Here is a 26466-nt window from a genome sequence, read left to right on the forward strand (position 1 = left end):
AAGTTGAAAAATTCCACGCCGCCGCCGTGGATTTTTTTGTGGCGCGCCGCCACCCAATTTTTTTCGACCGGCGCGCACGTCTAGCGCCGCCCAATAGGCATTTAGCCGGCGGCGGTTCGCCGGTCAAAATTGGTTGGCGGTGGCGGCGAATCGGCGGCGTAGCCTTGAAAACTTGGTTTATGCGAAGAGAAGTCAAACCTTAATTCATTTAATTTCATTTCATTTAATTTATTGAATTATGGTAGGAAAAAAGTTTTTCATGGCATTAACTGTAGATAAGCAGCATAATGAACATCTCTTTATATTGTGAGGTTACTGTTAATTGAATCTATCACTAATTCACTACACTTTATAAAACAAAGTCCCCCGCCGCGTCTGTCTGTAACTATATGAATGTATGTTCACGATGAACTCAAATCAAAACCTACTCAACTGATTTTCATGCGGATTTCAGCTATCAATAGAAAGATTTTTGAGGAAGCTTTAGTTTAGGTGTACAATTTGTTAAGGTTTTGTGTAATCCGTGCGAAGTCAGTGCGGGTAGCTATAGTCAAATATAATAGTTATTATATGTACGTATCGCCAGGAGAGGTGAATGATTACACACACTGCTCGCACAGACCACCTACTAATCGCAAAAATAGTATGAATGAATCAATGAGTGAATGTGACTTAAATGTACGATATTAAAAGCCTATAAAAACCCCTTCAAGAAATTTTTTTGCAGTTGATATCAACTTGATATTGGTACGAAATACGGAACCCTAAAAAGAATATTAATTTCAAAAATGTCTCAAAAATTGTATTGAACAACTATTTACAACTAATATTGCTCAAAGGTTATTATTATTATTATGTTTTATGTGGGCCTTTGACTGTCGCTTCGACCAAGCTGTGATCTATTGTGACGGCCCTTTAAAGTTCATTACTAATGCCCGTTGAATCCAGGAAATTCCAGATTCTTTGGGCCGTAATGCTCTGTACCTCATAGGGTTCCAGTATATGTCGCCCTAGGTAGGCACTTCTTTTGGACATTAGTGGTCCGCAGGAGCAGAGGATGTGCATAGCAGTCTCCTCTGACTCTTGGCAGAACCTGCATGTCGCATCTTGTTTTTTCCCAATTTGAAACATGTGTTTGTTCAACTTGCAGTGTCCAGTCAAAATTCTAGTCACCGCACAAGTTTTGTGTCTTTTGAGCCCTAGAAGCTCCTTAGCAGTTTTGCTGTTGAACCCTTTGATTAGAGCTTTCGAGTGTTCTTGTCCTTTTACGAACTTCCACCAATCGATTGCTCTCGTTTTTTCTATGTTGTTGAGCAGAGAATATGCATCCCGTTTTGTGGTTCCACAAAACGGTTCTGGGCCGACCAGGGGTGTGTCTGCGCCCTTTCTAGCAAGTTCATCCGCTTCTTCGTTTCCGTTAATGTCGGAGTGCCCTGGTACCCATCTAAGTATGACTTTGTTGGAATAAGCCAGTGCATTTAGGTTTGATTTACAGTTCTGGACTAGTTTTGAGTTTGACTCAAGAGATTCTAGTGCCAGTAGAGCAGCCTGGCTGTCTGAGTTGATGTAGATATGCTGGTGTCTTAGGTTTCTATCCAGGTTGATCTCCGCACATTTGTTGATGGCGAAGACTTCTGCCTGAAAGGTTAACTGGAAGAGATCACTTAAAGGCATAAGTTCGCCTTTGTACTAATGACGAATGTTATTTTTCCTGTTTTGTTTTGATTTTTGTACAGTAAAGTGTTTTACTACTACTACTACTATATTAAAGCAGAAGGAGTTGAAAATAAAGTTCCAGTTAATCCTTGTTTAATATTCGCTGAAAGTTGTTGAGCATTAGACTTTTCTGAGTGAGCACTCTATGTATTTTTTTCTTTATGTGGTTAAATGCACGTAATGATTATTTTTAGATATAATCTTAATTTATATTTTTGTTCGGTAAATAAAACAAAAATATGATATGAAAAGTTTTCTTGATTTCTATTTAAAGTTAATTGTTTTTATATAAAGTACCATCTCTTAAAATATCGGTACCTAATTTGTTAGCACGTTATATAAAAGCAATAAATTCCCGATCAAACTAATCTGCATAGCATTTGCAACGACAACGTGTGTAAATATCATCGTTAATGTCAAAGTTCTATGAAAATATGACGTTTATATTATAATAACACTCCCTCACTTTGTTCTGTTCAAATCGGTGCAAAGTTAGCTTAGACAGACTCTAGTATCTGACAAGGTCACGCCGATGCCACACCGATAGCGCAGAATTTTGGCGGCGGCGCTCATATTTCATATCTTTTGCTCATGTTTTCTGGGATTAATTATTTTCATTAATTCATTCATTAACCTCGTGCCTTGAAACGGTCGCAACGCTCAATTTTACAGATTTCGAACCACTTGCTACGCTCGTGGTTAAATCATGAAATCTTTCGCTTGTACAGCGATCAATATAAGCATGAGCAAAAATAATAGATAGTAAGTTACATATGTCTTTGGCATGAGGACTTAACAACAACTTTAACCTCTTGTCGCAAAGTTTTTGGTTACTCTTTGATCAAGTGCAATGAATACCGGTATTAAATACGAAAACCATTACCGGTATACTGAATACCTGTTATTATTGAGGTATTAATGAATACCGGTATTTCATTATGTCAATTAGTGTACAAATAGCGATAAAGACAAAAACGTAATGACAGCAATACCTCTAATGCGAATATAGGTATAACATTTTAACCGTTATTCGTTTGACAGTTTTTATACAGGTATTTAATAAAACCGGTTATACGGTCCCTGCTCAAAATTCACAAACCATCTGCCTAAAAACAATTTCAATCTTTTCTTTCTCGAACATTCCATAAAGATTTAAATTCAAAATAAGCGCAAATATGCACATTATTTATTACAAACGGCCAGGAACTATTCGTAAAAAGGTCGGCCTTTTTCGAAATTTTGATATAAGCGCCATCTACGCGTATTCGCGTGATTCAACAACAGCGAGACACGGCCTGACAAAAAAAACTGAAGCCAAGAAGACACGGCGGTAGTTCCACACAGATGTAGACAGATGTAGTAGCGTTTCGCTACACTAGGTATTAAACTAGCAAAAAGCAGAGCTTTGTAAGGGCTCGCGGAGTTTTTCTACCTAAACGTACCGGACCGCAACTTTGATCCAGTCCGAGGCTTGTTCCATGTTCGATCGAGTGGGTACGTAATAAGTCCGTTAAAGACGCAGCTATAGTGAGAGCAAGAAAGAAATATACTAACCGGACCCCGGTCGCTGTCCGGTACGCTTGTCTGTTACAGCTTTTACTTTGTCATCATTAATATAATTTAATATCATCCACACGTAATATACAATTTCATAAGCGCTTATAACATCCTATACAGTCGCCCAGTAGTTTTTGTAAGGAAGCCAACGGGCTTTCCTACATAATGTTAGGTCAGCGAGCCAAAATGTCCTTGAATTTATTTATGCGTCTACACCACACAATTGACCGTAAAACTATCCCGTCTGGACACCTACTGGCGGTAATCATGCTGCTCCGCATATAAACTTACGTATAATTTGCTCTTTTAAGTGCTCATCAAGACGAGTGAGATGACCAAAACAGCGTGTGCCTATGTTGCAAAAAACGTGAGTTCCACTAAATACTGCCAGGGTTCAGCTACAGCTCTATCTTGAGTATCTCCCAAGTGCTCAAAAAAGACGAGTCGGATGACCAAACAGCGTGTGCCTATGTTGTATAAAACCCGAGCTCCACTAGGTACTGCCAGGGTTCAGCATCAGCTATCTTGGGTACTACTCTACCAAGTGATCATCGTGACGAGTCGGATGTCCAAAACAGCGTGTGTCTATGTTGCACCAAACCCGAGCTCCACTAGGTACTGCCAGGGTTCAGCATCAGCTCTATCTTGGGTACTACTCTCCTAAGTGCTCATCAAGACGAGTGAGATGACCAAAACATCGTGTGCCTATATATTGCAACAAACCTGAGTTCCACTAAATACTGCCAGGGTTCAGCTACAGCTCTATCTTGGGTATCTCCCAAGTGCTAAAAAAACCGGGCAAGTGCGAGTCGGACTCGCGCACGAAGGGTTCCGTATCATAATGCAAAAAACGGCAAAAGAACGGTCACCCATCCAAGTACTGACCCCGCCCGACGTTGCTTAACTTCGGTCAAAAATCACGTTTGTTTTATGGGAGCCCCGCTTAAATCTTTATTTTATTCTGTTTTTAGTATTTGTTGTTATAGCGACAACAGAAATACATCATCTGTGAAAATTTCAACTGTCTAGCTATCACGGTTCGTGAGATACAGCCTGGTGACAGACGGACGGACGGACGGACGGACAGCGGAGTCTTAGTAATAGGGTCCCGTTTTTACCCTTTGGGTACGGAACCTTAAAAACGAGTCGGATGACCAAAACAGCGTTTGCCTATGTTGCACAAAACCTGAGTTCCAATACCTATTGTAACTCACCCGGGTTCAGCATCATCTCTATCTTGGATACTGCTCTCCCAAGTTCTCATTCTGACGAGTCGGATGTCCAAAACAGCGTGTATCTATGTTGCACCAAACCTGAGTTCTACTAGGTACAGTCGGGGCTTAGCATCAGCTCTATCTTGGGTACTGCTCTCCCAAATGCCTATCAAGACGTGTGGAATGACTAAAACAGCGTGTGCCTATGTTGCACCAAACCTGAGTTGCACTAGGTACAGCCAGGGTTCAGCATCAGCTCTATCTTGGGTACTACTCTCCTAAGTGCTCATCAAGACGAGTCGGATGACCAAAACAGCGTGTGCCTATGTTGTACTAAACCCGAGCTCCAATAGGTACTGCCAGGGTTCAGCATCAGCTATCTTGGGTACTGCTCTACCAAGTGATCATCATGACGAGTCGGATGTCCAACCCAGCGTGTCTCTATGTTGCACCAAACCCGAGTTCCGCTAGGTACAGCCAGGGTTCAGCATCAGCTTTATCTTGGATACTGCTCTCCCAAGTGCTCATCAAGACGTGTCGAATTACTAAAACAGCGTAGGCCTATGTTGCACCAAACCAGAGTTCCACTAGGTACTGCCAGGGTTCTGGGTAATTTTGTTGAACTGCACGCCGACGTTGCAATTGACGTGCATTTTCCATACAAGTTGCAGTCGGGTTGCAGTCCGTCTGTATCGGCCCTAAGTCACTGAAGTTTGTATTACCTTATATGCTTATCTTCTTTATTTATAATTTTGGCAGTTCCAAGCAATAGTAACACTAAAACTGTTTCTCGAACTGAAAATACCCGATTTAAGTTTGCTAACACAACATGACTGATCAGTTCATCGGCGTCACAGAACAGAACATACGAGTAAATTGATCTCCGCAGAGAATATACACAGAGGCGTATTTACAAATTTGGCGCCCCGGGCCATTTTGATTTGCCGCCCCCCTTCATCAGTGACGATAAAGTATTTTATTTAAGAAAAAAAAACCTGCAACAAGTACCTTTGGGGTGTGAGATAAAAAAAAAAACTAAACATTTACCATTTACTCACATAGGCATTTACATTGTTTTCCTATGTACAAATTGGTTGACAAAATCATCAATAACGTTGTCGTAATTTAAAACGTTTGTCAGCTCAGCTTCTATATTAAGAAGAGCTAAGCTATTCAGGCGCTCTTCGCTGATAGTGGAACGTAGATAATTTTTTATTCTTTTGAGTGCAGAAAGGTGACGTCACTAATGTCACTATTCTAGATACAGATTTATATGGGCCGTTTTTGTCACTCAATGACGATGCGACCTCGTTATATTGGCCTGATCTGATCGGTGACCGGTGGGTACTGCTGGGTTTTGGCCATTGAGAATCAAGGTGAGACATGGCAGTCAGGCTGGATATAGCTAAGGAGTTCGGTCGGGTCTGGCATCGAGTCTGCTCGAGGGACTATGTTATACAAATGGATCGCTAGCTTTTTTTCCGGTAGACACACATGAGCCGTATAGTAGACGGAAGCTGCTCCGATAGTGTGGACATTACCGCTGGCGTTGCACTAGGTTCTGTGCTGTCATTGCTGCATATCAATGATAATCATTGCTATGCAGACGACAGTAGTAGGGATGCGTATTACACAGGCCGTACCATTATCCCTCATTCTGTGGTGCTGGAAAGTCATGAAAAGTATTGTATTTGTATCTGATATCGAGAGCACTCTATCTGTACTGAGTTTCGGCATGGGATCGGAACAATTTAGTGAGATTCAATACCACTAAGACACAAGAACCGCCCGTATGTATATAGTCAGATGGGTCACAAATAATGTTAGGTACGTAAGTGAAAACGCGAGCGTAGCGAGCGCGAAATTTTTTCGAGAAAATAGTAGGTAAATTTTTAGGGTTCCGTACTTCAAAAGGAAAAAAACGGAACCCATATAAGATCACTTTGTTGTCCGTCCGGCCGTCTGTCTGTCTCAATGTAAAGGGTCCTGACATGACAGAGGGCGGCAAAATCGACAAGGCTTGTTATTTAAATTTTACAAATAAATAGGGGAGCGACAAAATTCTGGTCGACCCTATCTGAACAGCTAATAAAATATTTTTTTGACCCAAATTTGCCGCCCCCTAAAATCTGCCGCCATAGGCTTCAGCCTACTCAGCCTAGTGGTAAATCCGGCACTGCGCCGTACTAATACTTCTTGAACGAAAATGTTGCTTAATTTAGGTACTTGTTGGTAGATATTTTTAGCAATTGGTGGGGTTTGAAGCGTTCGTTTGTTTATTAATTTAAATGTCAATTAAAATATAATAAAAAAATAGCTAAGTTTGATTATAAAAGGCGCCCAGAAAAAGCCGCAAGGGGGCGGCTTCGCCGCCCCCTGCGGCCTGCCGCCCCGGGCCATGGCCCCCTTGGCCCTATGGTAAATACGCCCCTGAATATACAGCAAGATTGAATGTGCCAGTATTCTCAGAAACTTAATTGTTAAATTGGGAATCAAACCAAGCGAAGCGAGATGGATCAGAATCCAAAATTTTAACCCACTTTTGTATTCATCGTTGTTAGCACATAGTACATTAGCACGAATTTTAATTCATAATTTTTCTAACAGATGGCGCTAGTTAAGTAGTAATGCAAAGTGTTATTCCTTTTTTTTTTTTTAGGTTTATAAAATGATATTTTTATGTTTGATAACACATCTAGACATGAATTTAAATTACTATGTTAAATTTCAAACCTCACAGTGCGATAGTTTTTCCGTAAAGTGTACCACAAGAATGCATAGTTTGTCGTTTGCCTAGGTATTAAATAAAACACAATTCACGAATATATTTTTTAATGTTTAATAAAAATAAATTATGTTTAATAATACTTATTAACCTATCCATTACCGACTATTGTGTGCCCCGAGAAATATACCTGCGCAGACGCTGAATGTTATTATTTATTATATTTCGTAACTCGACATAATCCATTACTCTAATTAAAATCGTAATTTATTCAAATTGATTTAATTGTTGTCTGGACATTAGGTTCCACGCCAGCAGCGTGTCAGGTTCAGGTGAACCATTTCGTTTAACCTTAACTTAATTGTAGGCTATTTATATTGAGCTAACTAGGTATCCTATTTCTCTAATTATATTATGCTCGGCTCGGTATTTGTTTCTGTACCTAACAAATTAAATTTAGGCAATGATGGCATCATTCTAACTAGGCACTATTATGGATTTGACGTAGAAATTTAGAAAGTTACAAGACGATTTTGGTTATTAATCGTAGTACGCGGGGTGGCCATGTAGCACCCATCTCAGCAGCAGTAGGATAACGAATGCCATGGCGAAGAACGAGACCATGACTCGCAGTGTCTTCTCGGACCGTTGGTCACGCTCGCTGGCTCGCAGTCGCTCCACTAACCCGTTCTGAAAATAAACAAAAACTTACATTGAAGTAAGGTCGCAAAGCACGAAGAATTTCGTACATTGACCCACCTGTTCCTATCTTCACCACACGCGCATAATTATATTGCTGTCCCGCTCGCAGTGTCATTGAGCGCCGGCATCCGACAGGTCAATGTACGAAACTATTCGTGTTTAGCGTCCTAACATCAGACAGTGTAGAAAAATAATATCAAATTTAATTACTCAATCTTTATGGACGTTCGTAGATATTCTCTTCGATGGAAAATTTTAAACATATTCAAAGTTTTTAACTGTACACAATATAAAACTAAAGACTTGATTAGACCAGTAACTATTAATCTGATCTTTTCTTGTTTTATACACGAAGCATTGCACTAAAACGAGGGGAAACAGAGGTTTTAAGAGGTTGAAAGTAGAGACTCGCACTAACCAACGATGAAAACAGTCTACATGCAACACACGTCCGGTGAATTCCAATTCCAAAGTCCTCATTCCAATTTGGCAAAGTAGGACTTTGGCAGGTAAACAACAATAAACATGCGTCGAATCCAGTAAAGTGGGTTTTACTTGGTATCCAATAAAGAAATTTTGATAGTGGGATATTCACATAATTGACGATATAAACAGTCACGCGGGCAGGCTGAAGAAACTGAGTGTGGAGGACGGCTCTTTCTTTCTTTCGAAAATGTTCTTAAAGCTGTCTCTGCCCAACATCGGGGTTGTTTTTATCGAAAATAAATATCGCTATCCCTCTTGCATCTACATACATGTAGAGGCAAATAGACAAATGAACGAAAGAAGTTCTTCGCGGTTATAGTCCAGACGATGACTTGTATGTTGTTAGTTTTTACCCATCCCCCGTTAGCTGCTATCCAGGATCCTGTCTCCTCGTGTAGAAGGTCTGCGATCGCCGCGGCCGGCGCTGCGACTAATTCTAAAGCTGGTTCACCGTCTGCTGCCTCGGCTGCCTCTCGGGATAGTGCCCCGCAAATACAAAATACTGCTGCTATCTAGAACAAGGATAAATTTCATGATTATAATTAATTAAATAGAAGAAGGATCACAAAATAATATTGTTATGAATTAGTGATATGTGGGGGAAAGCACAGAATAAGTAATAGTAGGGGAACTGTGTATAAGACGGGGACACGGGGTAAGACGGGGCCACGCACACATACGCCAAACCAGAAACCACACAAACAAACCACAACCGCCGCCAGGACGCCATTTGCAAGCCGCCATTAGTCCGGTGTCAACAGCAGGCGAGAGTGCAGCGCGTGTCGGAGCTACAGGTTGAAACGTGTTTTGCGGTGGTCGCGATCTAATTTTTCAAGGCTGGATTTATACTCATAAAATTGTAAGTATTAGTTTGTGCTTATTGGTGTTTTAGAATCGTATTTAAGATATTATTGAGCATCGTTTTATGTGACGCTTGGCACTTGAATATTGACGAATGTTTTATTAATATTATGTTTTTGTAAAATGGGTGTTCGAGGCAAGACGGGGCAAAAGTTTTGGGGCATGACGGGATAGTACCCCATCTTGCCTCATATAACTTTCCTGTTACTACACCGCAAATGTTAACGCCGAATCTTACTAACTCTCATGGTTCGACGACTCAGCCAGCCCTCCAGCAGTTAGACACAGAAATTGAGATGCAAGTTATGTCGTCACCTGTGGCTTCGTGTTCATATGACACTGAAGGTAATTCTCTTCGAGCAGCTTGCCGCAATCTTACGTCCCATTTCCAAAATGCCTCTCCCCGTGACATTATCCCAATTCCAGCGGTTTCTACTGAGGCGAACCAACCGAGAAAGCAATACAGAAGGGGTAAAACGGCAATAATTACTTCTACGCCATACAAAACTGATTTGGAACACCGTAAGAGATCAGAAAATACACCGGCTGATAAAAAATTGGCTAAAAAACCGAAACGAAAGGGCAAGAGCAATAGCAAGTGCAAAGGCAAAGACAGCGGCAAAGGTAAATAGAATGTTATATGTTTCTATTGCACTGATGAGAACCATTCATACTTGAAATCGTCTGAGAATTGGGTGCAGTGCCAGAAATGTGGCCGCTGGGCACATACAGCTTGTGCCGGAGTGGATGACGAGAACCCGGAAGAGGTTTTAATTTGTTTTTCCTGTGAGGAGTAGTAAACAGGGAAAGCAAATTAAGCCGACACGCAAGTAGAGGCTAGACCCCATCTTGCCCCCACTTGACGTCCCCGTCTTATCCCATATGTGGGGCAAGACGGGTTTTTTCTACTGTTTGCTAAATTGTTTTTTTTTAGAATATGTTGATTATTGATCTCATTAAAACTTGTGCCAAATGATAGTCTATTAAATAGAGAATGTGCCTTAAATAAATAATAATTGTACTACTATAATAAGTCTGTCTTTTCGTTGTTCTACCTTAGCGTCCCTGTCTTATACACAGTTCTCCTACTACCGTACAGAAAGGACACTTCCTACAAACCTGAAGTTCACCAGCGGTTCAGGGTCGAATCATGCTATCCCTTTCTAATATATGTCACTATCCCTTTCGACTATTTAGGGCTGTCAAAATTCAAGTGATTATCTTATCTGTGGTCGTGCACGCAAAAGGACGTCTTTGCTCGGAGCAATGCTGAGCCGAACGGAGCCGAAAGGGAAAGGGAAAACTGGCGAAAGGGCCAATGGTAAATCCTACTCTTTATTCTGCGTGCAGGTGCCAAAGCTAGCTCTGTTAGCCCCGCGTCAGGGTGCAAAGTGTTCTTCGGAGTCTCCGGGAGGTGTGGCTGGCACTGTAGTTGTCTATGTAAAGCTTACCTTCGACCATGTAATGTTATCTCTCGTGATCCTGCGTGCAAGTGCCAAAGCCAACTCCGCTAAAGCAGTATCAGAGCGTAGCATGGCACATGGAGCTCGCGTGGCCTGCCGCGCGACATGTCGGAAGGCGTCTGGTCTCTTGCGCTCGAGAGCGGCGCACAGCGCCCGCAGACCCGCGAGCACGCCGGTCTCCGCGTTACAATTCGCCTCTTCTCCACATTCAGTCTCGAGCATTCGTTGCAGGCGCTTCACCACGATTTGCTGTTACATGAGAAAGAATAGGTTTAATGTTCTGTTTTTAGGAATTCTAAACTAGATGTTGTTATTAGGTACCTACTTATTTAAGTACTTGTTAAGTATACACTTGTCTGGTGGCTACTTACACAATAGAATTTTGTCTAAAATTACCTATTTTCTCGCGTACTATTATTACTACATTATATATATGTATACTAATTTGGTGCTTCTGAGAATACAGCCATATTATGTGAGGTATTAAAATATGCCCATAATAGGCAAATAACATCCCACATTGTTTTCAATTTAATTACAATATATTTTCGTAACTTTACTTAAAAAAATTAGCAGCTTACAATAGGTATTACGTATAGGTAATCTAGACGACCGGTCTGGCCTAATAGTGGGTAGTGTGCCTATGAAGCCGATAGTCCCGGCTTCGAATCCTTGTAAGGGCATTTATTTGTGTGATGAACACAGATATTTGTTTGCTATGTATATACGTATATAAAATTTATATATTTATATATCGTCGCCTAGACCCATACTACAAACTTTGCTTAGTTTGGGGCTAGGGCGATCTGTGTAAAATTGTCCCCAAATATTTATAACATGCCCCAGGGTTCGTCGAAAATTGATTAAGTACCTATATAAATATTGTAAATATATATTGAAACAAATATTTATCTATATTTATTGGTTTACCTATTTGTGTCGACCCTTTCAACGTGCTTATAACATTTCAAAATAAAGAAAGTGATATTAGGTACTCTAATAATATCTAAATTCCTGGCGCTACTCGACTAGTATATAAATATATTGAATTTACATTGTTTTAATTACTTTACTAGATGGATAGGTTTAATACCTAACGGCCTTTATTTAGTTTACCCAAAATAAACAAAAACAGATTGTATGTACAGCGATGTCAATTCGTTCATTATGTTAATTACGCTATCAGACTCGATTGTCAGACGGTTGATTTAATTTAACAATTTGACGAATCATATTATACGTTTGCGAAATCATAATCAACATACATATATTCACAGTTACTTATGTAGGTAAGTATGTACTTTCCTACATACGAAATAATGGAATGGAAAGGCAATGATGCTTGTAATCAGTTTATCGGTTGTCGTGGTTAATAATAAATTTCTGTCGTGATATTAGCTTCACGGTTTGTTTCATTTATTTGTTATTTGTATTGAACGTTTCGATAACAGTAGGCGGGGAGGTTGACAGGACGTACATCCTCAAACCTTGGAATATAAACCTTTACACTGTACATTTTTAGAAGCATTTCCTTCGGCGAACGTTCCTGCTGTATATTGAGCGCCCTGTTTTACCTATATAGGTAGGTTATATGAGACTCTTCAAGAAAGTAAGGCTTACTAATGCCAAATAGATGACACCCTGCTTACACCTCTATTGTAAATGACGTAAGTTTGATTATGTCATGTACTCGGAAAGTGACGAGAATTATTATTTTATTCTCTTTATTTATTTTTCGTCTTAAGTTAGGTATTTTTATAATATGAATATAAAAGTAAAATATAAAAACACTTACAAAACAATAAAAAATACATATAAACACATTATAAAAAAACCTAACCTAGGGTGCCGCCGGTAGCGGGGCAGGGCCCAAGCTGCCGGTGGTCAGGGCCGCAGAGTGAGGAACCGACGTACTATACGCGCCGTGTCCAAAATTATTTTATTTATTATTATTATTTTAATTGAAAAATGTTTACATGACCTTACAGACAGATCCAATGCGCCATGAAACTTAACATTAACATATACCAAAGGTACATATAACAATCAGGTACAAACAAGCAATTACAAATAACATAATTACAAATCACTAGTCCCTTATCACATCCACAATTACACCTTAACGGATGTAGGCCTCGCATCCATCACCTCACAGAATCTCATGCATTCATTTCTCACAGACACCCAACGCCACGCAAACAGGTCGCACTCGGGTACTGATGCCAAGAGTGCATTCAACTGTGTGAGGGCACGGAGCAGCGGAGAGTTCAGTCGTGACACGGTGCGTCCCGCTGGCAAAGCCAACAGATCGCGTCGCCGCGGTCTGAGGGCTATCCTGGGGATGTCTGGCACATGTAGTCGCACAAGTCGACTCACCAATTCTGGACAGTCCGAATCACCGCGCAGGGTCCGACACGCCAACGTCAATAAGCTTAGGTTACGTCTCACCTCCAAAGAGTTGTAACCTAAGGCCCCAAGGAGATACTTTGTCGGATAAAGAAACGGGTAATATCCAAACATTTTTTTGTATAAAAACCTTAAAAAGGCTTTTTGTACCTTTTCAAGAAGCAAACTGTAGGTAGATTCGTAGGGATGCCAAACGATCGATGATGTCTCAAGCTTGCTTCTTACAAGTGCATTATAGACAAGCCTGATAGCAACAGGATCGTTAAACTGACGAAGGTTGCGTATAACGAAGCCCAGTCTTCGAAAGCAGTTGGCAGCAAGCGTCGAGATATGCTCATGAAAAGTGAGCCGTGTATCGAAGACCACACCCAGATCTTTAATAGAACATATAACAGCACATATTGTGCATGCAACGGCATATGAGCACGGCTGAAAGTGCAGACGCAACACTTAGCCGGGTTGAACAGCAGCTTGTTTTGGGTGCTCCAGAGAAAAACCGAGTCGATGTCCCTTTGTAACGACTCACAGTCAGTACTTTGCTCCACTCCATACACCAACTTAAGGTCATCTGCATATAGAAGACACTGAGCCGATTGAAGGACTGAACTGAGGTCGTTTATCATGATGCCGAACAAGAAAGGACCTAATATGGAACCTTGACTAACCCCAGACCGGGTATGGTATGGGGCCGAGACAAAACATCCATGCTTGACGTACTGCAGCCGATCGCGTAGATAACTAGCGAAGAAAGACAACAATGCGGGAGAAAAACCAATCCGATCTAGTTTCGCCAACAACACATCGTTATCCACGCGATCGAAAGCCTTACTGAAATCAAAATAAAGGACATCGACTTGGATACCTCTATCCAGGTGCTCAGATATGCTATCAGCCAAAATTAATAGGTATGTGTTAACCGAGCGACTATGTCTGAATCCGTGTTGTGCGTCACATAAAAACGGTTTTACCTGTGCACATAGAGTTCGGTGGACTATTGACTCAAAGAGCTTGGCCAGAGTGGAAAGGACGGAAATGGGCCTATAATTTTCCACGATTGTAGCGTCATTTGCCTTTGGTATAGGTCTCACCCTCGATAGTTTCCAGCGAAGAGGGTACGACCCAGTCCTCAGTGCCAAATTAAAGATGTAGTGTAAAGGGGCTTTAAGGTAATCCATGCATCCCTTTACAACGTACGCTGGCAAGTTGTCCGGGCCTACAGCACAATTGGATTTGAGGTGCTTTATCCCAGATACAACATGTTCCATCGATACTGCATCTATATGGATGTAGTTGGCACTACGGTTGAGATGGACAGTTCCCCTTACGTTGGGATCAAGAAGCGGCGTGTCAGGCAAAAATACCCCAGAGAAATAGCTCGCAAACGCATTAGCTACCTCAGCTCCAGTAAACAGCTTTCCATCCAACTTCACACTATTGACGAACCCTCCCGTCGACTTCAGGCTGTCTAAGTGCTGCCAAAATGCCCTCGGATTGTCCTTCACCTTGCTCTGAATTCGAACTATATAGTCGTCGTAGGCAGAGGCTATTCGTCCTTTCAGCTCAGACCTCAATTTTGCGAACTTGTTATAAGACTGTTTGTTATTTGTGCTTTTCCATTCTCGGTGCAGGTCACTTTTTAGTCTCAGATCATTAATGAGGTCTGCGGTGAACCAAACAGGATAGCGTCTACTAGCCTTTCTCGGACGACTTCGTTTAGGAATGCAAGTGTCAAAGATTCCGTACAATATTTGGTAAAAGCTATTTACAGCACAGTCGACATTCCCAGCACTGAGAACCTCCTTCCAGCTCACCTGTATAAGAGTTTGTAATTACCCTTAGCGAAGTTCCAGTCCCGCTCCATGTCTACATTGCTCGGAGCTAACCATTCAGCCGAGGGACGGCGCGTTAAACAGTTTGTTGGGATTGAAATCTCCAAAGGAGGGTGATACGCGTCAGATCTTGGAACCAGACCTCCTCCCGACAACTCACTCACGGTACTCGGGATGCTCTCCGACACCAGCACAACATCTAACTTGCCACCATTTGCATTCATCACCTCATTCGTCTCTTTTAAACCGCATACAGCTAAAAAATAACAATAGTAAGTAAGGACATTTTGGGATGTATAAGCCGGATTCAAGTTTAAGTCACCGACTACCAGTACTACACTCTTTAATGTCTCAACCACTGACTCTACCTTTTGGAACCATCTCAAATAAGTTTCATCATTTGCATTAGGAGGAATGTACACCACGCACAAATAGAATGTAACTTGGTCGATAACGCACGAAGCCCATAGATCCTCTCCGCTTGGAGTTTCGAAGTCTCGACATCGCTGAAGAAGGACTCCAGGTCGCGCAGCGAGAAGCACACCGCCGCCGCGCGCGCCCGTGGCGCGGTCCCGGCGCAACGCACTCCACCCGCCGCACATGAGCTCAGCATCGTTGACAGCATCAGTCAGGAACGACTCAGTTACTGCAACCACATTGCATTCCAAAGATAGTAGGTTTTGTCTAAAGAAGCTAAGCTTCGTGTTGAGTCCCCTTTCATTTTGGTACACGATGTTTATCGCCGACGGTGCCTTCTCTCGGGCGATCGGAGTTACCTGGGTCGGTACGGTAGTTGAGCGATTTTCGAAAAAACCAGGCCTTCAAGCGGGCGTTCTCAGGCAAAGCTCCGCCGAAAGGCATCTCTCGTACAGTTCTCGCGGGACTCCAATCTTGTACGATTTGTAAGCCCCTCTAGGCTTGAGCTCCTGAACCGTGCAATTTTTTCCGGGACACATAGATTTTAAATAATCACGAATTTCGTCCGCGCCCGAAATCATATTCCCCAGGTGTATGTATTTCTGGAACTCTACCGCCTTTAGTGACGTGACTTCGGGTCCAGCAGTACATCGCAGAGAGGAGAAACGTTTATTAGCGGGTCTGGCCTCCTTATCCTTGACTGCGGCGGGGCTTTCGGTTTCCATAGGAGCGGTATCTATTTCTCCATCTGTAGGAGTCGCACTCGTCCGCACCACACTACTATCCCGGGACGATGTTACCTGAGACGCCTCAGCCTCGCCAACTTCGTCACGCAGATCAATGGCTACAGCCTCATTCCTCACAGCTTCAGAAGACTTTTGCTTTCTCCGTGTTTTGCGTCTCCGTTTTGTGTTTGGCCCTGACACACAAATATCTCTGGATTCCAGCCCAGAGAATGTTTGTTTAGGTATCTACCTTGCTTTAGAACCTATTGATATTGTCTTAAGTTTTATCATTGCAACTCCTCGTCTTATCCGTTTCCAATATAATATAACTTATTTTATTTTCAATATAAGCACTAAATTATATTGATGATACTACCAAGCGGTTGAAGCGGTTAAGAGCGCTCTCACTAGAAAAGTCGAAATAATGCAAAATTCATAATATTCCTCGATGAAATTCAGGACTTTACGCTCATTATTAGTAACAATGAGTAGGTACTTGTTACAGTAAGAGCATCTTCTTGTATTTAGGATGTTTTGTATTATTAATACCCTGTACTTTAGGAATAGGTATAGTTATAGTTGATATTGTTCCTACCTATATCGGCTATATCCCTTAAAGAAAGAGAAAATCAAAATAAAACGAATAGGGAATATTACGCAAAACTCTGCGTAGAGGGCGTCACTAGGTCAATCACATGGCCTACCGTGAAACACGACAATCGAAAGTTCGGTTTCTGCCTCTCTATCACTCTTGCCTATTCGATTGACAGAGAGGCAGATAAAGAAATTTCGATTTTCGCGTTTCGCGGTAGGCTTCTTGTAAACAAACCGCCTCGATGCATCAATGTCATAGTGAAAACTTGTCCAAAAAACTGTTTAAGGCTTAGTATGTATAAGTTACTGTATGGTTTACTAAACAAATTAGTGCTGCACTCTGGCGGCAGAACATTGCAGTAATACTCCCCAAGTAACATTTTAGTCCTATAATTTTAGTATTTATCGCTAAAAGCTTGTATAGACGTCGTATTAAGGTTTCAGAGGTGACCACCTGTCGTATAAAAGCGCTTGGCAACACCTTTTTGCTCTATAGGCTTATACAGCTAATATATTCTATAAGCAATTGATGTAAAGGTTTATTTCATCATTTTATAGAGCCGTTATAGGCGTGTACTATAACAGGTTCAAATATAACCGCTATAGAGCAATATTACTGTATAATAGTATTTGGAATCACTTTTATGCAACTAATTTGCGCTATTAAGGTTCCCTGCCAAGCCGCTATAGTTTTGTGTTTTAACAGTGACAAAAACCCCACTATACAACGATTTTAGGATATAGTGGCTTTAGAGATCACTGCTATAGTACATATACTTTAGTAGTTTGCGCTATTAAGGTTCCCTGCAAGCCGCTATAGTTTTGTGTTTTAACAGTGACAAAAACGCAACTATACAACGATTTTAGGATATAGTGGCTTTAGAGATCACTGCTATAGTACATAATACTTTAGTAGTTTGCGCTATTAAGGTTCCCTGCTAGCCGCTATAGTTTTGTGTTCTAACAGTGACAAAAACCCAGCTATACAACGATTTCAGGATATAGTGGCTTTAGAGATCACTGCTATAGTACATAATACTTTAGTAGTCATATGAACACTATTATAGAACTGTTTTGCTCTATAGTAGCGTTTTTGGGACATATTTATAGCGTTAAAAAGCGCTTTAGTAGTTTTTAAATCCCTATTATATCTCATCGCTGTAAACGTCACAATGACTCTTTTATATCACAAAACTGTTGTATAGTGGTTTTGTTTTTTCTTTTAAAAGACAACAGCGTTATAGTTGAGTTTTTATGTCTTTTATAAACCGAGTTAGATACATAAAGGTAGAAAACGACTACTTGTAAATGATAAATTTGATCTGTAATGGCTACTTACATCTTGCTTATATAAGTTCAGGCCTAAGCCACATAATGTGGTTCCGTACAAAATATTTTTATATTTTAATGAATTGATAAAAAAGACCCCAGTGATATTGTAGGTGAGATTTATCATCAATGATTTAATACAAGCATAAAATCGTGACGGTTTAGATATTTATCGACATCCATTATTAGCACATTTTTTTTACCAATGACACTGAAAAAGGAAACAACAGTAATGACTACATCTAAATAAATAAAAAAATCCTATATCTTTCTAAAGAGTTTGTAGGTGTAACTGGGTCACAGCAAAATTCTTTTGGAACCCTAATTTTAATCATGATGGCGGTGAATATTTCGTCGTAAGTTCTATAGTTAGCCTATAAAAGCGTCGGATTTACTTCTTGGCTGTATAGTAGTAACTATGGTGAATATCAAAATATTTTATTAAATTATTTTATTAAAAACATAAATAAATCGAGGGGGCATTTAAAATTCCTCATTAAACTAATACTATTCTAACGGTAAAACTTCCGTCCCATATACTTTTTGCACTAAGGACCGAATTATTCGACATCTAAATGGCGCATATTAATATAAAGTCTTTACTTAGTACCGTTTTTGTGAAGTAAACACACAACAAAACCACTCACAACAGTTGATGGAAAACTTGATAGCAAATTTCGTAGTAAAGGAACTATGAATTCTACAATAGTATAAAAAAGCACTATAATACAATTTTAAATACTACTATAGTATAAAACAAGCACTATAATGGAATCTCAAATGCCACTATAGTATAAATTAACACTATAATGGCGTTACTGACAACAAATTAGCACAAAAGTGATCATCACATCACTTTTATAGACCTAAAACGTCACGACTGACACTGCTACAGGTCTACTATATCACTGAATGGCACATAAGATGCGCCATTTCGGCTTTATACAATCTTCTTTGGTCTTTTATAGGACCTTAGGTGGTATTTGGGAAACGTTCTATCGACTACTATAGAACCACAAATTGTTACTTGGGTCCCTATTCAATTTTTTCTTCGAAACAAGTGTAGGTATGTTCCTACGAAAATCTTCTTAAGTGCGCTCTTGATACATTTCGACGTTGAGCGAGTTTAGGTATTTTACGCGCTGCGACATCAGCAGGCCATGCGATCTCAGTTTGGGCTCGTTTGATTCGTCTCAACAAGATCTTTGACACAAGGTGGTATTCAGGTCTGATGATGGAGCTGGTTGACTGATACCAGTGGCCACCACTCAGCTCCTTCATCAGACCCTGAATAGGTACCACCTTGTGTCAAAGATTTTGTTGAGACGAAACAAATGAGTCCAAACAGGAAGTGGATTAGTTGCATGGTTGACTAGTACCCGTGGCCACCTAATAGCTCCATCATCAGACCCTGAATACCACTATGTGTCAAAGATCTTTTGAGACGAATCAAACGGCCCAAACACGAAGTGGTTTAGTTTCATGGCTGACTGGTACCCGTAGCCACCATCCAGCTCCATCATCAGACCCTGAGTAAGTACTATTTAATTAAAACGAAAATATTACTTTGCTAATCCGCGAAAAGATAACGTGCTAGTCAATCAGTGCTAACCCGTTATACTTACTTGCGTATTTTTACATGCAATTAATATTCCCACCCTCCCACCGCAAAAATAAATACGCAAATAAATATAACAAACCACCACCAAAAGAATAATCCTCGACACGTGTTTCGCCTCTCTACGAGGCATCCTCAGGAGTTGTTGACGGTCTGCCGCCCGGCAACGGAATCCGTTTCCGTTACTACTACTGAGTACTATTTAATTAAACGGAATCCGTTTCCGTTGCCGGGCGGCAGACCGTCAACAACTCCTGAGGATGCCTCGTAGAGAGGCGAAACACGTGTCGAGGATTATTCTTTTGGTGGTGGTTTGTTATATTTATTTGCGTATTTATTTTTGCGGTGGGAGGGTGGGAATATTAATTGCATGTAAAAATACGCAAGTAAGTATAACGGGTTAGCACCTGGTTAGCACTGACTGACTAGCACGTTATCTTTTCGCGGATTAGCAAAGTAATATTTTCGTTTTAATTAATATGATGGATTTCCGCAAAGTAACGCCTGATTCTATTCACTAAGTACTATTTAGTTAGTATTGTTATTGTTGTTTTCAATATGCTTCACGAAAGATCAAGATTGTTTAATCCATCACTGTAGTGCGAGCGAGAGGGAAAATGTGGTAGAAGGCCGGTATACTGAGTTCGCACGGCCTGCAGCAGCGCGTAACATACTTAAACTCGCTCAATGCCGAAGCACTAAGTTACTATAAAAATACCTTATTAGCACACATGGACGACCTCCTAATCTGCGTCTTAATATACTGTAGACACAGCGCGCGACCCTGCCGCACGATCTGAGGCTTGACGTGCGTGGGCGTCGCGAGACACCAGCCGATGGTCGCGGACAGCCGGCGCGACACGGCCGCGGCCGCCGCCGACGACACCATGGTGCTGAAGCGCCGCTTCGTGCGGTCCAGCGGCGAGAGAGACCGAGATGGCGTACTGCGCTGAGCATCTGCAGAGTAAATGAATGAATGAAAATATTTATTTTCGGGCATCTTAAAACTAAAAACACACAATTATGGCTGCGATGCAGGTCGTAACCCCGCAGTGTCAGTGTAAATAAGTTCACTACAATTTTGATGCATTCATCATAGCAAAGTTGCCTGAGTCAGGATTCGATAAGCACACACTTTGCTCGGGGATATATACCGGGTGGAATATATTAATGGGCCCTGGAGGGAAAGTGCCTTTAAACCTTAAGTTAGCTCAGTTTACTTAAAGGACATTTAACTATAAAAGAATTAAAAAAGAAAGTTCAACAGCCAACTGCAAGATTAAAAAGTTCTAGAAAGATTTAGCTCAAAATGTTTTCTACCTATTATATGTTGCTGTGTGTAAGTATTAGGTATTATTCACCTAAGTTTCCTGCCGGGTAAACTGTCTCAGTGTTCAAATTATGAATCTGATTTCACCCCACCAGAGCTTAAAACACATACAAATTCAAAATGATTTAAAACACGTAAAAATTAATTTTATTATCATGGTATTGGTTTTCTTTAAAATATATTCTTATGCCATTAGTTCTTAAAAATGATTTCGGGCATATGGGCGCCACGGCTGACTCGAATGAAGCGTAATCGGGAAGTCCAATTTTCGACCACTTTTTCGAGCAATTGCCGCGGCGAATGTTGGCTTCCAAGTGGTCCAACGTCAATGGTTTATGTGCGTAAACCTGTGATTTCACATATCCCCAAAGAAAGTAATCCATAGGTGTGAGATCACACGATCGTGGAGACCAGTTCACAGGTCCATTACGGGAAATTATGTGCTCATCGAATGTTTCCCGCAATAAATTGATGGTGTCGCGCGCTGTGCGGCATGCATTAGATGGTAAATTTGCACAATTTTCAATCGTTGTTCTGAAGTAAGTCTATTCATTGTGAAAATGGCAAAACGTACTGACCACAAATATCTCGCCAACTTTTAAATTGACAATCACTAGAAACAGTGTTGCCAATTTAAAAATCAAACCTCTAAAAAAACACCCGTTAGTAACGGGCCGTTACATTTCGAAATGGTCATCGGGAAAATAATAGTCATATAGCTAAATATTAATCTATAAACACAAACCGCACAATTTTGCGGCAAACTCATTTCACTACAAGCTTTTGATCAGTTTGCTTATTGCTTTACTTTTGAGTGTTTGAACAGATTCAAGTAGGTACTTTTTCGCACAGTCAACAACTCCCGGGGGCGATTTTAATTAATATCGGGTTGCATTGTTTTTCTACAGAGGTAGGTATTCTGATATGATTTTAATATGCATTAGATGCTAGCAAGGGCCTTCCTCCCTGGAGTACTATTTAGTAAAATGGATTAAAGATTATGAAATAAATTTCATGCCTTCTTAATATCGGACTTAAATAGAAATTTCAAAAGCTGGTAGAAAGAAATCCATTAGCGTCGTCACCTTTTGGTAAGTCGTTAAACCTAGTAATGTCTTTTTCAAATTTATTGATTAACTATAACTGTTGCCCGCGACTTCGTACGCGTGCATTTGTATATTGGTGACGGTTAATCATTTGTTAATTTTTATACTGTTCTCGATATAATCCCTCCCAACCCCCTTGGAAGATTTTCAAGTCCACTATTTAATAAAAACCTACTACCTACCTGCTACCTGGTACCTATTTATGAAGTTTGAAGTTGCTAGCTTAAATTAAATTTTAAACCTCATATAAACTATCAACCCCATTTTAACCTTTTTAAGGGATGCATTTTTAAAAACGCTAAAGTAACTTTTCTTGTATTCTAATAATATGCCTTTTTACAAAGATTCAAGTCCGGCACTCAAAAAAATATTTGACCTCCATCCAAACTTTCAACCCCTTGGGGGATGAATTCTCAAAAACATTTAATTTAGTTTTTACATCACCTATTCGAAAAAGGGCTTTTTCTTCCCCGCTATGAGGGATCAAAGTGGCACTTTTCTTCCCTGCTAGTAGGGATCAAAGTTGTACTTTTCTGTTCTAGGACACGATTTTTTCTTTCTTGCATACTATTTTTTTTGGTCTATAATACATATTTTGGAACATAACAATTTCCTCATAGTTGATGTGAAAAGCAGTATGTGTCACACGGTATCAAAATTATTTCGTCTTGGGCGTTAACACTTGAATCCGTCATTACGCTCACAATAGAATCCCGAACGTAGTGAGGGATTCTAAAGTAGAATCCATCGCTTCATTCAGGATTCAATGTACGCCCTTGACGGAAATATATCATTTTGATTCCTTGTAACACAAACTACTATTTCTTCTCTTATAATAAAATACGACTTTTTTACGAAGGTTAAAGTTCATAGCTTTAAATAAAATTTGAACCCTATACAAACTTTCAACCCCTTTTTAATCCTTTTAGGGGATGAATTTTTAATAACGCTGAAATAATTTTTCTTGTATTCTAATAATATGCCTTTATATAAAGATTCATGTCCCGCACTCAAAAAATGTTTGACCTTCATACAAACTTTCAACCCCTTTTTCACCACTTTGGAGGATGAATTTTCAAAAACTTTGAAATTAGTTTTTTTTCTCTTTTAATAATATACCTTTTTACGAAGTTTCAAGTTCCTAGATTTAAATAAAATTTGAACCCTAAACAAAATTTCAGCTCCTTTTTAACCCTTTTAGGGGATGAATTTTAAAAAACGCTGATATTGGTTTTCTTGTATTCTACTAATATGCCTTTATACCTACAACGATTCAAGTCCCGCACTTAAAACCTCCATACAAACTTTCAACCCGTTTTTCACCACCTTAAGGGATGAATTATCAAAAACGCAGAAATAGGTTTTCTTTTCTTTTAATGAAATACTTTTTTACAAAGTCTTTAGTTCCTAGCTTATATGGGATTCAAATTTAATTCGCTTCGCTTTGCGGGGCTCCTAATTCTTGAAGTTCTGAAGCTACCTAACGAACCTACCTATTGATTTAGTGTGACGTCCGTGAAGACAATATACACTTTGAGGAAAAAAAGCATAGGTAGATAGGTAGATAGGTAGCGAAGGGTAAACCGCCCAGAATTAGGAGCTCTGCGAAGCGGGGCTCCGTCTAGTTAAGTTGTGAAGGAAATGTTTTTTGAAAAGAAACAGTGCGGTGGAACAATCCAAGAACTCCAGATTTGATGGATACCCCAGCGTTTTTCATAGTTTTGATGTGCAGCGCCACGCGTGGTAAAATAAGAACCAATTCGACCAAAATGCCGCGGCAAATTACAAACGGCGCCGTTAATGCGTAAGGATGCCGACATTTTAGAAATTGCCTTTGGCAATTTGCAAACGGCGAAACGTTTGTAAAGTGCCTTACTAAACTTACTTAATGCCTTATGTTAATGCGTTTGTAATACCTTCTTTTTCTTTTAACGATTTTTCGAATTGTTTGATGTTTGTCTAAAAAGTACCTATTTTGAAGTGATTCTTAATAGTTGAAATAATGACGGTCATTCATAAAATATCGGGTTGTTTCATTAAATCTTATCTTATTGATTTTACGTCAATTACGTATATCTACGTGTAAAACTATCAGTAAACATACCATTATTTCTGTGGTAAATACATAGATCACAATACGATGACGATGACGGAGGCACGGGCGATGGCAGTGGGCATAGTACCTCAATGTATTACTTCACAGCTAAATCAGTATGGTACCTTTGCTACCAGTGCATGAAATAAACATTCGAACTCGTTAACCATACTAGTGCCTACTAAAATATCTAGGCGTTATTGGGATGTATTTGGATTGCACTCAAAAGGATCGCATAAAATCGTTCAAGTCTTTATTCAAGTCAAGCTAGGCCGGCTCCAACCGTACACCCAGAGGTGGGTCAGAACCCAAGAAGATTTAGCCCTATTTGGGACCGGCAACAAACTCGGCGGGACACGTCTTTTCAAAACAACACTTCTTCTCTTTATTTTACAAAGGTAAGGTTCTAATCACACGTAAGAAATCAAAATAACACTTGGAATAAAACACTTAGCTAAATGGTTAAAGAACGTTGGATTATATAAGCTATCAGAATAATCCTTCAGGTATAAGCCTTCAGGAACGTGGCGAGTTAGGCACGAGGTTGGCTAACGAGTACGTCCGATCTCTAGCGCGGTCCGATCAAGACTGCCCACCAGCGGCGGAGCCTCGCTGCTCCAGTCCTCCCGCCTCAACGTCAAGTTGGTCAACCTGCTTGACCAGTCTACCAACATAACGACAAAAATGCCAACTCGTGCCTACCTTCACCCAAAAGAAACCTCTTGACGTTCCAAAGCCTTCTACCTGTCATCTTAGTTCAACAATACGCCAATAGACGGCGTTACTCTCTACGTTATGAATTTCGTTACAACTTCCAAACAGCAAACATTGCTAGTAGCCAAACATTGCTAATCAATTGTATACAGGCGTCTAAAACTATGAACTGTAATGCTGCAATACTTCCTTCTGGAGTCACGCCCCGACATATATAACATACCGCTTTAAATCATGTAGTACGGTACTGAGTAGGGTTGCCACCCGTACTATACATCGTGTAATTGTTAAGTGTAGCCAGGCGATAATTCCGTAAATATAACAGATATCAGAAAACTTCAAATTGATATCGAAAGTGCGTTACCCAATGAGCAAAATTACATTAATAACTTTTTCATATCTCACGCTCTGAAAGTGGGTCGTTGTTGTTCTAAAAGGTGCGCAGAAAGTGATACGTTTATGCTCTAGCGCAGAAAAGTGGTGTACTCCTCTGCGTCCCCGTCCCACGAACAACTGGGTGGAAAGAAAATGGAAAAATAGTGTCTTTGTTTCCTCGTCTGGAACAATTGGTAATTGTTTAATTTTACTAATCCCACGTCGATACTTTTTTATAAAAAATGATGTAAGTAAATTGTTATAAACAAATTATTCTTGATTTCTTTCGTTGAATTCTATTTACTCGATTTCATAAGGCGGGAACCAAAAGGAATACACCAAAAATATTTTTTTAAACCTTACACTTGCGTAAATGAGCAAAGGCAGAATCTTATACAGCCACAGTTGAACATTTGTACGATATTAAATTGGTTTTTAAAGTTATTTAGCACTATATTCACGAAAATAAAATAAAATAAAATACAAGATAAAAAATTCTTATATTATTAATTAAATTGTTATTTAATATTTAAAATACTTTTATTATGTTATATTACGTGGTGCGGCGCACCAAGGTCGCGGTGCGGTCCGGTAGTCTGTTGCGGCTTTTAGAACGAAAAAGTATAAAATTAAAAAGTAAGAGGCAATCCCGCTGATTTTCATATTATAATGAACAAATAATTTTAAAATTACTGCAGTTTGTTAAAAAATGTGTGTTTTCGTAAATATTTCAATCTAAATGATTTTCGCTAGAGGTTATATTAATCCTCGCACATGTAAAGTCTCCGATTGCAAGTAATTCCTAAGGAAAAAAATCATGGCCGTAGGTCTATTAGGTACTTCAATTACTGATTTTGCGAAATTGCCTTGTCTTGTTTGGTTTCCTTGCATTCGATATGAAAAGTAGAGTGTTTAACTCGGGTGAAAGGCACCATTTCTGTCTCGGACTATTGGCGCTCTCACTGCGTTCGAGCGCCAAACTACCTCGACAGAAATGGGTGCCTTTCAACCCTTGGTTAACAATCTACTATTTTTTAATAAAAGCAGAAATATCCCAAACATTAACTTCAAACCCTCCCATACATTTAGTACCACGACTCACTCTTCAAAGAACGTCAGTGTCGTAAGAGATAAAACTGCTTGAGATTCATTATTTGCGATAATAAACTGTAGTAAAATAATAAAACTGGGTGATTATCTCAAC

At 40.0% G+C, this 26466-nt stretch overlaps 1 protein-coding gene across 1 annotated transcript in view; it reads right to left on the reverse strand.

Annotated features, from left to right (window-relative positions):
• Positions 1–7302: 7302 nt before the first annotated feature.
• LOC134790692 (uncharacterized) overlaps positions 7303–26466 on the reverse strand; it is a 128144-nt gene continuing 108980 nt past the window's right edge. The window contains exons 3-6 of the mRNA XM_063761594.1: positions 20361–20599; positions 10713–10973; positions 8754–8912; positions 7303–7902 (exon numbers count right to left, since the gene is read on the reverse strand). Of these exons, the coding sequence (XP_063617664.1) occupies positions 7753–7902; positions 8754–8912; positions 10713–10973; positions 20361–20599 (809 nt within the window). The 3' untranslated portion in view covers positions 7303–7752. The remainder of the gene's footprint in view (positions 7903–8753; positions 8913–10712; positions 10974–20360; positions 20600–26466) is intronic.

Source organism: Cydia splendana, chromosome 5 (assembly GCF_910591565.1).
Source record: "Cydia splendana chromosome 5, ilCydSple1.2, whole genome shotgun sequence".
Lineage (NCBI taxonomy): Eukaryota > Metazoa > Arthropoda > Insecta > Lepidoptera > Tortricidae > Cydia > Cydia splendana.